At 52.3% G+C, this 14,262-nt stretch overlaps 3 protein-coding genes across 3 annotated transcripts; 2 read left to right on the plus strand and 1 right to left on the minus strand.

Annotated features, from left to right (window-relative positions):
- Nucleotides 1-816: 816 nt before the first annotated feature.
- Nucleotides 817-2,417, plus strand: UGA4_2 (putative GABA permease; the record flags this gene model as incomplete). The annotated part of the gene is made up of 5 exons (XM_041683457.1): nucleotides 817-946; nucleotides 1,002-1,534; nucleotides 1,613-1,699; nucleotides 1,794-2,178; nucleotides 2,272-2,417. 5 exons carry the CDS (start codon nucleotides 817-819, stop codon nucleotides 2,415-2,417), a joined length of 1,281 nt encoding a protein of 426 aa, XP_041547715.1.
- A 544-nt stretch (nucleotides 2,418-2,961) lies between these two features.
- ADH1_3 (zinc-dependent alcohol dehydrogenase) lies at nucleotides 2,962-4,128 on the minus strand (the record flags this gene model as incomplete). The annotated part of the gene is made up of 3 exons (XM_041683458.1): nucleotides 2,962-3,008; nucleotides 3,064-3,418; nucleotides 3,478-4,128. The coding sequence occupies 3 exons, from the start codon at nucleotides 4,126-4,128 to the stop codon at nucleotides 2,962-2,964; spliced, it is 1,053 nt and encodes a 350-aa protein (XP_041547716.1).
- Nucleotides 4,129-8,931: 4,803 nt separating this feature from the next.
- Nucleotides 8,932-13,598, plus strand: ino80 (chromatin-remodeling ATPase INO80; the record flags this gene model as incomplete). Its single annotated transcript, XM_041683459.1, has 3 exons — nucleotides 8,932-9,453; nucleotides 9,515-13,331; nucleotides 13,390-13,598. 3 exons carry the CDS (start codon nucleotides 8,932-8,934, stop codon nucleotides 13,596-13,598), a joined length of 4,548 nt encoding a protein of 1,515 aa, XP_041547717.1.
- Between the last annotated feature and the right edge of the window lie 664 nt (nucleotides 13,599-14,262).

The raw sequence follows: 14,262 nt of genomic DNA on the forward strand, positions 1-14,262 counted from the left end.
TATCGGAGGATGAATGGATTATCAGCACTGTTTCTTTTATTTTTCTCCCATTCGGCGTAAAAGATGGATGATAGTTAGATACTTGTTATACTCCCGATGGATTGGAGGAGGTCTGGAACCCCGCGCTCTTGGTAGTGGAACTAGTATAAGTTGAGTGTCTGGTGCTTGTGCATCCTTCTGCTGTCATTCACGTTTCTCCTTTCATCGCTCTGTTTGTTATCTGCTGTTCCTTCGCTATTTTTTTTTTTTTCCATGATGGCGGAAAAGCTCAAGGATGCTGCTCGTGTGGCTGATGAAGATGCCCCCGTCGAGCAGGGGGATTCGCAGCTTTTGGGTATGTCATACTATCATCTTTACTTTTATCGAGTTGTTGGTTTTTTCTGGTTGCTTGTTTGTGCTGATCGCATCGGATAAGCTACGCTGGGGTATAAGCAGGAACTGCGTCGTCATTATTCCACCGTCCAGGTCTTCGCTATCGCTTTTAGTATTATGGGATTGTTGCCCTCGATTGCCTCGACACTTTCCTATTCGATTCCTGCTGGTCCTGCGGGCATGGTTTGGGTATGGTTGCATATGCATGCTGGATTTACATACATGGGGAATTCTTGGCTAACTTGAGTTAGGGTAAGGGTTTCGCTGTTGTTTGGTAAACTCTAGGTAGAGATTCTGATGACTCGTGCAGGATGGTTCTCTGCCAGTGTGTTTATCTTCATCGTGGCTTTGGCCATGGTATGTTTGCTGCGCAATATCTCACATGCTTATCAAATTGCTGAATGCTCAACTACTCCACTGATATAGGCCGACCTAGCATCCGCCATGCCGACAGCCGGTGGTCTCTACTTCTGGACTCACTACTTCAGCGGCGAGAAGTGGAAGAACCCTCTCAGCTTCGTAGTAGGGTACAGCAATAGTCTCGGACTCATCGGCGGCGTCTGCTCCATCGATTGTACGCGAATCCCCCGACCCTCCGTATCCTCCCATCGCTGACCCTAGCCGACAAGACGGCTTCGCTACAATGCTCCTCTCCGTCGTATCAATCGCGCGTGATGGAAACTGGACTGCCTCTCGACCCGTCCTATACGGCACCTACGTCGCCTGCGTGGTCGTCCACGGCCTCATCGCCATCTTCTGCGCGCGCATCATGCCCAAAATCCAGTCCGCCTGTATCGTGAGCAACGTCGGCCTCGTCCTGGCCACCGTCCTCGCTCTGCCCATCGGTAAAGCCGTCCGCGGGGGACAGATCAACTCGGGAACATATGTCTTCGGACACTCTGAGAATCTGACAACCTGGCCCCAGGGCTGGACCTTCATGCTATCGTGGATGTCGCCCATCTGGACCATCGGCGCATTCGACTCCTGCGTGCACATGAGCGAGGAAGCAAGCCATGCGGCGCGTGCTGTACCCTTAGGGATCATCTGGTCTGCGGGACTCTGCGGACTGTTAGGGTTTGTATCTCTCGCGCTCATCGCTGCCGTGATCAACCCGGATCTCAATGCCGTGCTGAACTCGAGTTTCGGTCAGCCAATGGCGCAGGTAGTACTCACCCACCCAACCCTTCCATTCCCTCCATCTTATACCTATACCCAAGAATAGCATTAACCGAAGGTACAGATCTACTACGACGCCCTCGGCAAAAGCGGCGCCCTGGGCTTCATGGTCGTCGTAACAATCGTCCAATTCTTCATGGGTCTAAGCTTGGTACACATCCCCCCCTAATCACCATCACCATCCCAACCACCCATCAACATACATCCTCACAAAAAACAATGAAACTCATACTAAAATAATCCAGGTCGTCGCCGCCTCCCGCCAAAGCTGGGCCTTCTCGCGCGACGGCGCCCTCCCCTTCTCCTCCTTCTTCCGACACGTCAGCAAACGCGTCCGCTACCAACCCGTCCGAATGGTCTGCTTCGTCGTCCTCGTCTCCGTCATCCTAGGTCTCCTCTGTCTTATTGATGAAGCTGCCTCTAGCGCCCTCTTCTCCCTCGCCGTCGCGGGCAATGATCTCGCTTGGATGGTCCCCATCCTTAGTCGTCTTGTCTGGGGTAAGGAGCGCTTCCATCCAGGAGAGTTTTATACGGGGTGGTTTAGTAAACCAATTGCTGTTACTGCTGTCGTTTATTTGGCGTATGTTATTGTCTTGAGTATGTTTCCTACGGGGGGGCCGGGGCCGTCGCGTAAGTTTATTCTATCTATCCCTTCCCCCCGTCTTGGTTGGGTGGTTGGGTTGGGGAGGTTGAAAGCTAATGATGGTTGGTGTGGGTGTATAGCGCAGGATATGAATTATACGATTGTGATTAATGGGAGTTTGTGGTTGGGCGCGATGGTTTATTATGTGGTTTATGCGAGGAAGGTGTATAGGGGGCCGCAGATGACGGTGGGTGCGGGTGGGGAGTCGAGTGGGGATGAGAAGTGAGGGTTTGTTTGTTTGGTTGTATGGATAATGGATGGGGCCTGATGGTGGGGTGGTATCATAGAGGGATTACTGCTATTTCAATCGCAAGGATTATAGGGATTATCGTTAGTTGTATAGAATCATGGTGGTTACTAGATTATGTTGTAACTTACATCCATTGAATGGAGTATAGACTTGGTGTACTTTATCTACTATACTAGACATCTGATTAGATATTAACTAGGTAGTGTTGGAAGTGGTAATGTGATGTGACTGATGATTATGCATGATGGGGGAAGCATGGATGTAAGACAATGTGAGTTTGCAGCATGGCGTGCCTCGTCTACTTGATATATGTTGTATCACGTGTGGTATGATAGAAGGAATCAATTATTTAGTATCATTTATCATGTTTAACCTGCCATAGAGACATTATCGTAGTCGTAAGCCCATCATAGTAGTCACTTCCAGTACAAATGCATGTTCAGGATTGGTTTAAACACTCCGTCTGACCAGCAACTCGTGAAGCCATGTCCTAACGCCAGTTCTTTCCGTGTCTACTCGCTTACTGAGGTACTTCAAGGACATACCGACCGGCGATCTGGCCTTGTTCTGTTGTCTTGTTGTTAGTGGGATTAATAAAAATATAAGCAGGTATACAACATACCCATCAGTTCGAAGATGCGCGGCAAATCCTCCAGAGGAGCCGTCTTGAACGGAGCTTTGATGAGTCCGCGAGCAAAGAAGTCTACCGCTTCCACGCCATCCTGTCGGTTGCCAACGTAGCTTCCCTTGATGTTGATCATACGGACAACGGTGTTGAAGACAGGGGCTCGAAGGAACGCGCCGGCTGGCAGGCCGATAGCGACGACACTGCCCTTGGAGCGAACATACTCGGTTGCTTGCTGAAAGGGCTTTTCGGCCACAGCGAGAAGGATCACAGCATGAGCGCCCAGACCTTCCGGAGTGGCTGCCTTGACGTCCTCAACCACGTCCTTGGACGTCTTGAAGTCGATGTATGCCTGCATTGTGGGTATGTGATTAGCCAAATGTGGTGGTATCGGGAGAATTGGGGGCTTACCTCCGATCCGAGTTTCTCGCACATGGCTCTCTTCTCATCGCCACCGTCGATAGAAATGGTACGAAGTCCCATTGCCTTGGCGTACTGCAGAGCCAGCGATCCGAGTCCACCTCCGGCGCCGACAATGGCGACAGTCTGGCCGGGACGGGCTCCAGACTCCTTCAATCCCTTGTAGACGGTGATACCGGCACAGAGGATCGGAGCGACAGCATCAAGGGGAACTTCCTTGGGAAGCTTCGACGCATGACTGGCCTTGGCGACGGCATACTGCTGGAACGTACCATCGACGGTGTAGCCGGATAGCGAAGCGTGAGGACAGAGGGGTTCGTCGGCCTGCTTGCAGAACTCACAAGCCAAGCAGGATCCGTTCAACCATTTGATACCAGCGTGGTCTCCAACTTCAAACTCATTGACGAGTTCACCCGTGGCGACGACCACGCCAGCTCCTTCATGTCCGCCCACGAGAGGAAGCTTCAAATCGAGGGGCCAGTCACCCTTCATGGCGTGCAAGTCGGTGTGGCAAACTCCGGTATACCGGATCTTGACCAAAATCTCGTCCGGGCCAGGCTTTGCAACGGGGATCTCCTTGTAAACAAGGGGTCCACCTTTCTTCTCGACCACTTGGGCCCATTGCTTCTCCGGGATAGTCATGTTTGGCAGACCGGGCAATCGGTTGAGATAAGTAGATGAGGAAGATACGATGTGATGTGAAGTTGATGAAAGCAATTGATGTTTATGTGAGCCGAATAATCAGGGTCTCCCAGGTCAAGGGGCGAGAAACCTTCGTGGCTTTATGTAGTTGCGTCCTGGTGGTGTTGCCGGGTATGACGGACAGGTGGGGTGATGTCCGCCCATCGCCGGAAGTGAATTGGGGATCGAGTGACGTCGAACCAGGAGGATCCAGTGGCAGGACAGGGATTCATGCCAGGAGACATTGACAAGGAAGTAGTAGTCACCGAGCCTAGAGCTGGCCCTTGGTCTTTCGGCCGGGCGGCCATCCTCGGGCTTACAGCATGCCCAATTCAGTAAGAGACGATATTCACAGAACAGCCCAGTAAAGATGTATGCCCCAAGCCACTATTGGAAAATATCCCGCATCAATGTCTCACTGGGTTTAAGTGGTTGAGTATCCCGATCCATGGCTTGTCGGGATGGCGGGACATGGCAGACGGGATAGACGTCATGGAAACTCAAGCTCTCTCCGCAGTTTTCCATTCGCGGGAAATGCGTGGGGGGAAATGAACATCCTGAAACCCCAGATGTATACGAGGAACGCTGGCTATAAAGACCCTCTATTATCAGATCCCCGCTATTAGAACCGCATTAAGTCGGCCCAGCCCCAGCTTGCAGCATCTGGTTCGTGTTGGCAAAGAGGGGTTGATTATTCCGATGGAAGGTTGAGAGCGAGAGAGGCGCGGATGACGCGGACGAACGGCTTCCTTCTCGGGATTTCCCCAGTCTATAGCACTCAATTCTATCAAAAACTGCAGCAATAAAGGCAGGTAGCAGAAGCATGTTTGCGGATAGATCTTCTGCCACGGCAGATTTCACGGCGCATGGTTGGACGGGCGATCCGAGAGCGTTAGGCCGATCATTCTTATCGCTCTGCCTTGGGCCTCGCCCAGGATCGTTGCATCCCTTTGTCTCACCCCAAATTCAAGAATGTTCCTTAGTGCCTTACCTTGGGGTTAATTCCTATACCTCAAACTCTTCGTGCTCTGCCGAATCCTGTCCCTGGTTGGTTTCTCCACATATGAACTTCGCATTGCTGCGGCTAGATTGCATGAGATTCGCGGGTCTCAGCCGGTATCGCGACTTCCCGGTGGTTCAATGGCATCCCCAGTGAGTGGTGGTCAGACATGATAAGAACCCAATATCATGATCAGTGGCAGTATCAGCAGAGAACATCAGAGAACTGAATCTGCGGAAGCTTCCAGGCAAAAGGGCAGATGGAAGGTTGAAAAAGCCCAGTTTGTGGATGGTCTGATCGAGTACCTCCGGGGCACCCACCTGACCACGAGCCCATCTTAACCCTTTTCGGAGGTGTTCTTAGCAATGGGTCTGGTCATGCTGTTTAACTATTACAAAGAGATCTATAGAGTCTGTTCAATGTTTATCATAGAGCAAACAACCCGATCAGCCGATCCAACATGAATGGGATGCAAGGACGCTAGGTTGTAAGGTCAGGATTGATGCTTGGACTAGCACCTCAGTCGCTACTGAGTAATAGACTGCGAATTAAGAGAAATTAGGTGACTTCTCTTTTCTCTAGTCTTGAACATGCTTTACTTGCAGCTTGGGTAGAAGAGCTTGTTGCAACGGGGCCATTATGTACACCCGTTGCAGTGCCGGCTGAGCCTTGATCATTGGCATGGGCATGAGTCGTGCAACTGTTAACAAATACCTCTTATAGGGAGGCTAGAAGCTTTGATTCAGGGATCTATAAGTAGTACAGAGGACTAGTCTTGTAAGGTTCATAGGATATGAAACCAATGCCAGGCGAATATTTAGCTACAAAGTCACACCCATGGCCCTTCTACATAAGTAGTTTTGGTACCATATAGACATCTCTTGGCGGAGAGACGAGTCAACTCCCCTTTACAATTGAGCACCTATTTAACTGATTATTGGTGCAACTCCAGTTCGGACAAGCGTTGCGTTAGTATGTAACCATCAGCCGCAGTCCAACCCGAGAACGTCTACTCTGGGGTTGTCATTGGATATCATTGTGCGTGGCACTAGACTTTGGTGGCGGTAGCTCCGGCAAGATACATGGGGGTAGCTCCTCATCACCCCCGGGATAAGGTAATTGCCACGCTCCATGTTCAACCGCCCATTTGAAGCTATCGGCATTCTAGAGAAATTAGAAACACGGACGTAAGAGAGATAGCTATTGAACTTCAATTCTGACAGGAATGCTGAGATGGTCAAGATTTGCGGTCTCCAAGCGTGCTTGTTAGTAATTGATGATGTAGTCTTGAACCGAAGTCGCGAGATGCCGGGAACACAATATGGATTGGGTCCTGGACATTGCAAGACGCCGGCGTAGTTACTCGACTTATCTACGGCTGTAGGGTCTACCTAGTCCATGTACGCCGGACAATGTAAGCCGATGCAGGCGCTTCAAATCGTGTCAAAATCCCCTGGAGGGGCAGTAGCACACGCGACCATCACCGCCCCTCATGATCAGGTGTACGATGAAGTGTCCTGTTTTGGGAGATTTTGGAGAGCGTGATGGATGATGGGAGAACCAGGGGACAGAGTTGGTGGTAATCTCCATAAAAACCCGAGGAGTCCGTCAGTCACAGTCAGTCGCTCTCTCCGTTCCCGATCGAAAGGCGATGATGTCTGGAGACGGTCATTACCTGTATCGAACTAATCAGTTCGGTCATGGAACGGAGCCTCCCCGGTCCAGATGCAGGAGCGATCGATGGAGATAGAGGTAGTGTTATACTTTTTTTTCTGAGAAATAAATTGATGAAGAAAAGTATGAAATAGCCGTTGTGTAGATGATTGTCTGCCTTGAATAAACTAACATCAAATTCGGGCAAATTCCATGTACAAGACAGGAGAAGGCTAGGAGAAGGCTGGAAGAAGGCATCCAGCTGCTGCGAACTCCAGCTGTGGTGATCTGGGCAACGGCTAGTGGTCAGTAACACTTAGTAACGGTAATACCAATACATACAGACAGGTGCGGGATTGGATGGGGAAAGCAGAAAGAAACGAAAGAAGGAACGAGACAAGATGAGGGAAAATGAGGGAGAAAGTTGGCCCAAAGGGGGGAAAAGGGAAGCAGCAGCGCAAAAAAAATCAAAAATACTGGAACCATCGCCATCATCCTCTTCATCATCCATCCATCCATCCCAATCCCAATCCCTAGTGAGATTAATCTTCATCTCGAACTTCCATCTTTCTCATCATCATCTATGTAATCTGCCATCTCCTCCCCGGAGCACGACCCCATTCACCACCACCACGTCTAGCTAAGGAAGGAAAGGTATCTCAAACTGAGGTACGATACACTACACTACACTACACTACAACACCAGACCTGAACTGAACTGAGATCATCATCCTCCACTCTTCTTTCCCCTTACCTGCTGCTCACCTCCTCCATCTTTCACATTTACATCCACATCCACATCCACCTCACACCCTCCCCCATTTCAATCTCGATCCCAATCCCAATTCTCCATCAATTCATCTTGAGAGTCCCCGTTGCGAACATTACTGGGGTTTCTCAAGTAGTGTTCTCAGCCGGCCCAGGACCATTCCCCGATCGGGTAGCCCATTCACGGCTTGGCTGGGCCTGTGTTTCTTGTCGCATCCTGTCCGGAACGGTTGACCCGTGGAGGGTTTGTTGGCTCGCTCACCACAAGCACTTTGGAGCCCTCCGAAGATTCCTGTCAATCCGGTGAGGCGATCCTCCCTTTTCCACCTCATCCTTCCCTGTCTTTTTCTTCCATCTTCCCCCCATCATCTCCTGCCTTCATATCATCGCCATCCTTCCTCCCAATAACCTCCAGCCTTCCTTCTCCACTTCTCCCCATTTAGGCCTCTCAGAATTAATTCCTTCCGCAGATAGCTGGGACCAGCTGCGGCAACCAACCCGACGCGTGATCGCCCCCCCAATCGAGATCTTCCTGAGATAAATCCTCTCGAAACCCCCTTCGCGCATGGCCTGCCCTCGTTCTTCATAACGGTCCTTGTTCGCCCCGAACACGTTTTCTCCCCTTCCTCCTCCAACCACCCCCCATCGCCTTCGCGGTCCCTGTTGCTGGCACCATCTTCTAACACTCGCCGCCGCGTTCCCCGGCACACGCGGCCACCATGACGGGGGCTCCGCCTTATAATCCTCAATCTCCCACGCAGCAGTCTCGCTATCCGGTTTATTCCCCCCCGACTAAAAGCCGCCCTTACTACGCCAACAATGAGCAATACCAGCAACATCCACCCCAGACGCCTCCTGCCTTCTCGTCCAGGAGCCCTCACTTTTCCCATGCGCCTTCCCCGTTGCCAGGCACTCTGCCGCCATTGAACGGCGCCGCGCCGCCGTCATCTCATCCCTCGGAACCGCCGTCGCAATACCAGGCACATTCTTCGGCTGGAAACCCACAGTTTGCTCTTCCGCGGCCCTATCCTGGCTCCGTCTTGTCAGGCAACGGCGCATCTCCCTACGGTCACTCAACACCGTCCTACGCCCATCCCGCTGGTCGGCCCGATAGTCATCCCCAAACCTCACCCAAGAAGGAGACAGATTCCCAGTTTTCCATGGGCACTCACGGTGTTATGGGTTATCCATCCTCCTCTGTGGTGCGCGAGCCACGAGCGTCTTCACCCCCCAAGGACGTGGTATGTTTTATCCCCTTGTTAGTCATGGCCACATTTCCCTACACATTGACTGACGCTGTGATGCTCTGCTACGTCTAGAAACCGACGAGGGCAGCAGATCCCATGTCTTTTGCCAGCATTCTCTCCGGACCGACTGAGGAGCGCGCTCCTCCCCCGAGACAATCTTCTGCCGAGGCTACCCCAACTCCCCTAGCGCCCGCAGCAACAGCCCAACCCAGTCTCAGTCCTCCGCCCGTAGCTTCGGCTGCTCCTTCACAAAAGTCCAAAGACCGGGCACCGCCTCTCACCGCCTCTCTACCGAGACTGGAGAAGAAGCCCACCACGGAGAAACGCCGTCGCAATCCACCGGAATCTGAGCAAAAGACAGCCGACTCACGGGCCTCCAACGTGGCCAACGGCGTCTCTGAGTCTTCAAAAACGCTCGCTCAGCCTCGTGGTGCCGGTTCTCGGCCAGTGATGTCTGAACGGGAGACAGAAGCCCTCAACAAGGCGTTGGCTGATATGGCCGAAGCGGACAAGAGCGATGTGGAAGCCCCTGGTTACGACCGGTTCCGGGAGGAATATCGCGCCAAGGGCAAGAAACGTGCCTTTGCTACTGAACAGGCCGAGATCCTGAGACGCAAGGTAACGCAATGACTTCTATCATATGGAAAATCTTCTGAATTTATACTGACACGGCTTCTAGCGCCGCCGAAATGACTTCCTTGTCAAGCTCAGCAAGTCCCTCGAGAAACAAGCGACTGCCGGCATGGACCGATTCCGATATGCAAACGAGGCATCCGTCGTTGCTGAAGTCCAGGCGAAAGAAATTCAGGATGAAAAGGAGCGCAAGAAGGACATGCAACGCAAGCGGCGTCGTGAGAACACGGTGCGCATGGAGATGCAAAAGAAGAAGGAAGCAGAGGCCAAGGCGCACGAAGCTCAGGACTCTGCGGAGAAGGCCAAGTTCCTTCGTGAAGCTGAACGGGCGCAAAGGAAGATCAAGACCACCAAGAGAGCTCTCGAGGGGATTACTGCCCCAGAGGAGATCAGCGAGGTCACTCCATTGGCCCCCAATCTCGAAGGCGGCACTACCAGCTCCTTCCACATTGGCCGGGGCTCGCCGTCGAGACGCAAGTCCGGTCGCGGTGGACCGGTCACCCGGCCAAAGAAGTCGAAAGAGCAAAAGCAGGCCGAAAAGGACGCTGCAGAGGCTGCTTATGCCGCTATGGAGAATGACGAACCTCTGCCTATCGCACCTAAGGAGGACCCCCGAAAGGAGTCTCTCAAGAAGGAGGTTAAAGGTGGCCGCTCCAAGGAGCCCACACCAACGCCCTTGTCCGCCTACGAGACTAAAGGCTATAACCAGATTTATGAGCAGATCTGGCGTGACATTGCTCGGAAAGACATTCCCAAGGTCTACCGCATCAAGGCCTTGTCCCTCAGCACGCGTCAGGAGAATCTACGGAAGACAGCTCAGCTGGCTAGCAAGCAGTCCCGCAAGTGGCAGGAACGCACAAACAAGAGTATGAAGGATACTCAAGCCCGCGCCAAGCGCACCATGCGTGAGATGATGTCCTTTTGGAAGCGTAACGAACGAGAGGAGCGTGATCTTCGCCGTCTTGCGGAGAAGCAAGAGATTGAGTCTGCTAAGAAGGCGGAAGCTGAACGCGAAGCCAACCGTCAAAGGCGCAAGCTTAACTTCCTCATCTCCCAAACAGAACTGTATTCTCACTTCATTGGCCGAAAAATCAAGGGCGCAGAAGATGCTGCCGGGGACACAGCCGTGGAAACGACGGGTGAGACCGTCCAGCCCGGCAAGGGTCAGGGTCATACTATCGACATGCCCTCCAGTGTTGCTGATGCAGGCACTAAAGTTACGAACTTTGAGGATCTTGACTTTGATGCCGAAGACGAGACCGCCTTGCGGCAGGCCGCCATGGCTAACGCCCAGAATGCTGTTCAGGAAGCGCAGGATCGAGCACGCGCCTTCAACTCTAATCAGGACCAGATGGATGCCTTGGATGAGGGCGAACTAAACTTCCAAAACCCTACAAGTTTGGGAGATATCGAGATCTCGCAGCCCAACATGCTTACCGCTAAGCTCAAGGAGTACCAACTGAAGGGTCTGAACTGGCTGGTCAACTTGTACGAGCAAGGCATCAACGGTATCCTAGCCGACGAGATGGGTCTGGGAAAGACCATCCAATCCATCTCCGTCATGGCTTATCTCGCCGAGGTACACAACATCTGGGGTCCGTTTTTGGTTATTGCGCCCGCTTCAACCCTACACAACTGGCAGCAGGAAATCACCAAGTTTGTGCCGGATATCAAGGTGCTTCCCTACTGGGGTTCTGCCAAGGATCGTAAGATTCTCCGCAAGTTCTGGGACCGCAAGCATATCACCTACACCAAGGAATCGGAGTTCCACGTGCTGGTGACGTCGTATCAGCTCGTCGTGCTTGATGCTCAGTACTTCCAGAAGGTGAAATGGCAGTACATGATTCTGGACGAAGCTCAGGCCATCAAGTCCTCGCAGAGTTCACGATGGAAGAACTTGCTTGGATTCCACTGCCGTAACCGTCTCCTTCTTACCGGTACACCGATTCAGAACAATATGCAGGAGCTGTGGGCCCTTCTTCACTTTATCATGCCGACATTGTTTGATTCTCATGACGAGTTCAGCGAATGGTTCTCTAAGGATATTGAATCTCATGCTCAGAGTAACACGAAACTCAACGAGGATCAGCTGAGGCGTCTACACATGATCTTGAAACCTTTCATGCTGCGTCGTGTGAAGAAGCACGTCCAGCAGGAGCTTGGAGATAAGGTCGAAAAGGACATTTTCTGTGATCTTACCTATCGCCAGCGGGCCTATTATACCAATCTACGGAACCGCGTCAGCATCATGGATCTTATCGAAAAGGCTGCCGTCGGCGACGAGGCCGATAGTACGACCCTGATGAATTTGGTCATGCAGTTCCGTAAGGTCTGTAACCACCCTGACCTGTTCGAGCGTGCCGAAACAAAGTCTCCCTTCTCTACCGCCTACTTTGCCGAGACGGCGTCGTTTGTTCGGGAAGGCAGCAACGTCGATGTCAGGTACTCAACCCGCAATCTGATTGAATACCCCATGCCACGCCTTCTTTGCGGTGCAGGCGGCCGTGTCGACATTGCGGGCGCTGAGAATCCTCACGCCGGGTTCCGCGGACGATACCTGAATCACTTGATGAATATCTTCACCCCGGAGAATATGAAGCAAAGCATTCAGGACGACGGAGCGTTCTCTTTCCTGCGTTTTGTTGATACATCACTTGGTGAAGCGTACGAGCAATCGCACCTCGGAGTCTTCGAGCGAGCAGTCCGCCGCCGGGGTCAGGTTAACAGGTTATCCCGGCTTAACGTTGCCTATGATGACGACAAGGAGCTGGCAGAGTCCGCCCTTCCGCATACACTGTTCAACATCGTCGATCGCAATGATAAGCACGCCGTCAATGAAGTTGCCGCAGAGGGAATAATGCGGGACTTGATGACCGTCTCGCAATCTACGTACGAGCGGGAAGGCCTTAACGTCATTGAACCCTGCGTCAGTCCCGCCGCATCGGCACCTCCGATCTCTGTGGTTTCCTCGAGCCATGTCCCCTCGATCGAGGCAAAGGACACCCTCTTTAATGTCACCGTTCGACACGCACTGTATAGCCCGCCTTCAAGACAGGTTGATGAACAGATTATCGAAAAGAAGGTCGACCCTACCCCGTACTCGCTTGCCCCCATGCTTCCGGCACCGATTTCGGTCAAGGGCCGTTACACGCACATTGAAGTGCCATCCATGCGCCGGTTCGTCACCGATTCTGGTAAATTGGCTAAGCTGGATGAATTACTTCGAGAGCTCAAGGCAGGCGGTCACCGTGTACTGCTGTACTTCCAAATGACCCGCATGATCGACCTGATGGAGGAGTACTTGACTTACCGCAATTACAAGTACTGCCGCTTGGATGGAAGCACCAAATTGGAGGATCGCCGCGACACCGTGGCTGACTTCCAACAACGCCCTGAAATTTTCGTCTTCCTGCTGTCCACTCGTGCTGGTGGTCTGGGTATCAACTTGACTGCGGCCGATACCGTCATCTTTTACGATTCGGATTGGAACCCGACTATTGACTCTCAGGCCATGGACCGTGCCCACCGTCTTGGTCAGACACGGCAGGTTACGGTGTATCGACTGATTACCCGGGGTACCATCGAAGAGCGGATTCGTAAGCGTGCCCTGCAGAAGGAAGAGGTCCAGCGGGTTGTCATCACAGGTGGCGCGGCTGGAGGAGTTGACTTCAACACGCGCAACCGGGAAAGCCGCACGAAAGACATTGCCATGTGGCTGGCCGACGATGAGCAAGCCGAGCTTATTGAGCAGAAGGAGAAGGAGGCTCTGGACCGCGGCGAAGTGTTCGGTGCGGGCAAAGGCGGAAAGAAGGCAGCTCAGAAGAGAAAGAAGGACATTACGCTGGATGATATGTACCACGAAGGTATGCCTATCCCTACGCACTTTACGTATAGCTCCGAGATGAATTCTAACTTTCCTAGGCGAGGGTAACTTCGACGATGCCAGTGCCAAACCATCCGGGGCAGCAACCCCTGTGTCGACCGCAGAGAACGTGGGCACGCCCTCGTCCACCCCAGCACCCAAGCGTGGACGTGGACGCGGATCGGGCAAGGGAACGTCCAAGCGCGCCAAGACAACTAAGGAGCGACTGCGTCTCATCGACGGCGATGGAGGCCTGGGTCCCAGCTGATCCGATCAGACATTCGCACTTTCATTCTCTCGTTTTACCCATACGATTTGACGGAATGGCGGCGTTTGGATATCATTCCCTCTTGTCTTTCCTGTTTATGCCCGAGTTTCTAAAGGTTCTTCCATCCTTACCATTTTCCTTTTTATTTATTTTGCGATTCGAACACCTTTTCTTCATTTCACTTCTTTCCTCGGCTTCGGGCTATGTTATCCGAGGTCATGTATTAACAAGGAGCATTTTGATACACGAGACATTAGGTTAGGGCGGCAGTGTGGTGATGAGCAGACTATTGCGGTAATGTATGAGACGGATGGACATGAGCTTAGTCATTATGAGGCATCCAAAAAGCAGCGGCGAGGAGGGAAACAGACGACGGATAGACGGATGGATGTGGTATGTTTGTATTGTTCTACATGTGATTGGATTTGGAACTAGGACACATTTTCACTTCATCTTATTTTCTGCAAGTTCCTTCTTTCGCTCGGGGTTTGATTATTGATGGCATGTGGTTCTGGGCCTTGAGGGGATGAGTAATCCCGGTGACTGCAGTAGTAGATCGGTCTTCTCCGCACTTTTTGCCCCCGTGCGCTGTAACGATCATCCCCAACACGTAATATGTAGTAGTATTCCCTGTACAGAGTACATTGCCCGATTCATCGGATGG

Source organism: Aspergillus luchuensis, chromosome 7 (assembly GCF_016861625.1).
Source record: "Aspergillus luchuensis IFO 4308 DNA, chromosome 7, nearly complete sequence".
Lineage (NCBI taxonomy): Eukaryota > Fungi > Ascomycota > Eurotiomycetes > Eurotiales > Aspergillaceae > Aspergillus > Aspergillus luchuensis.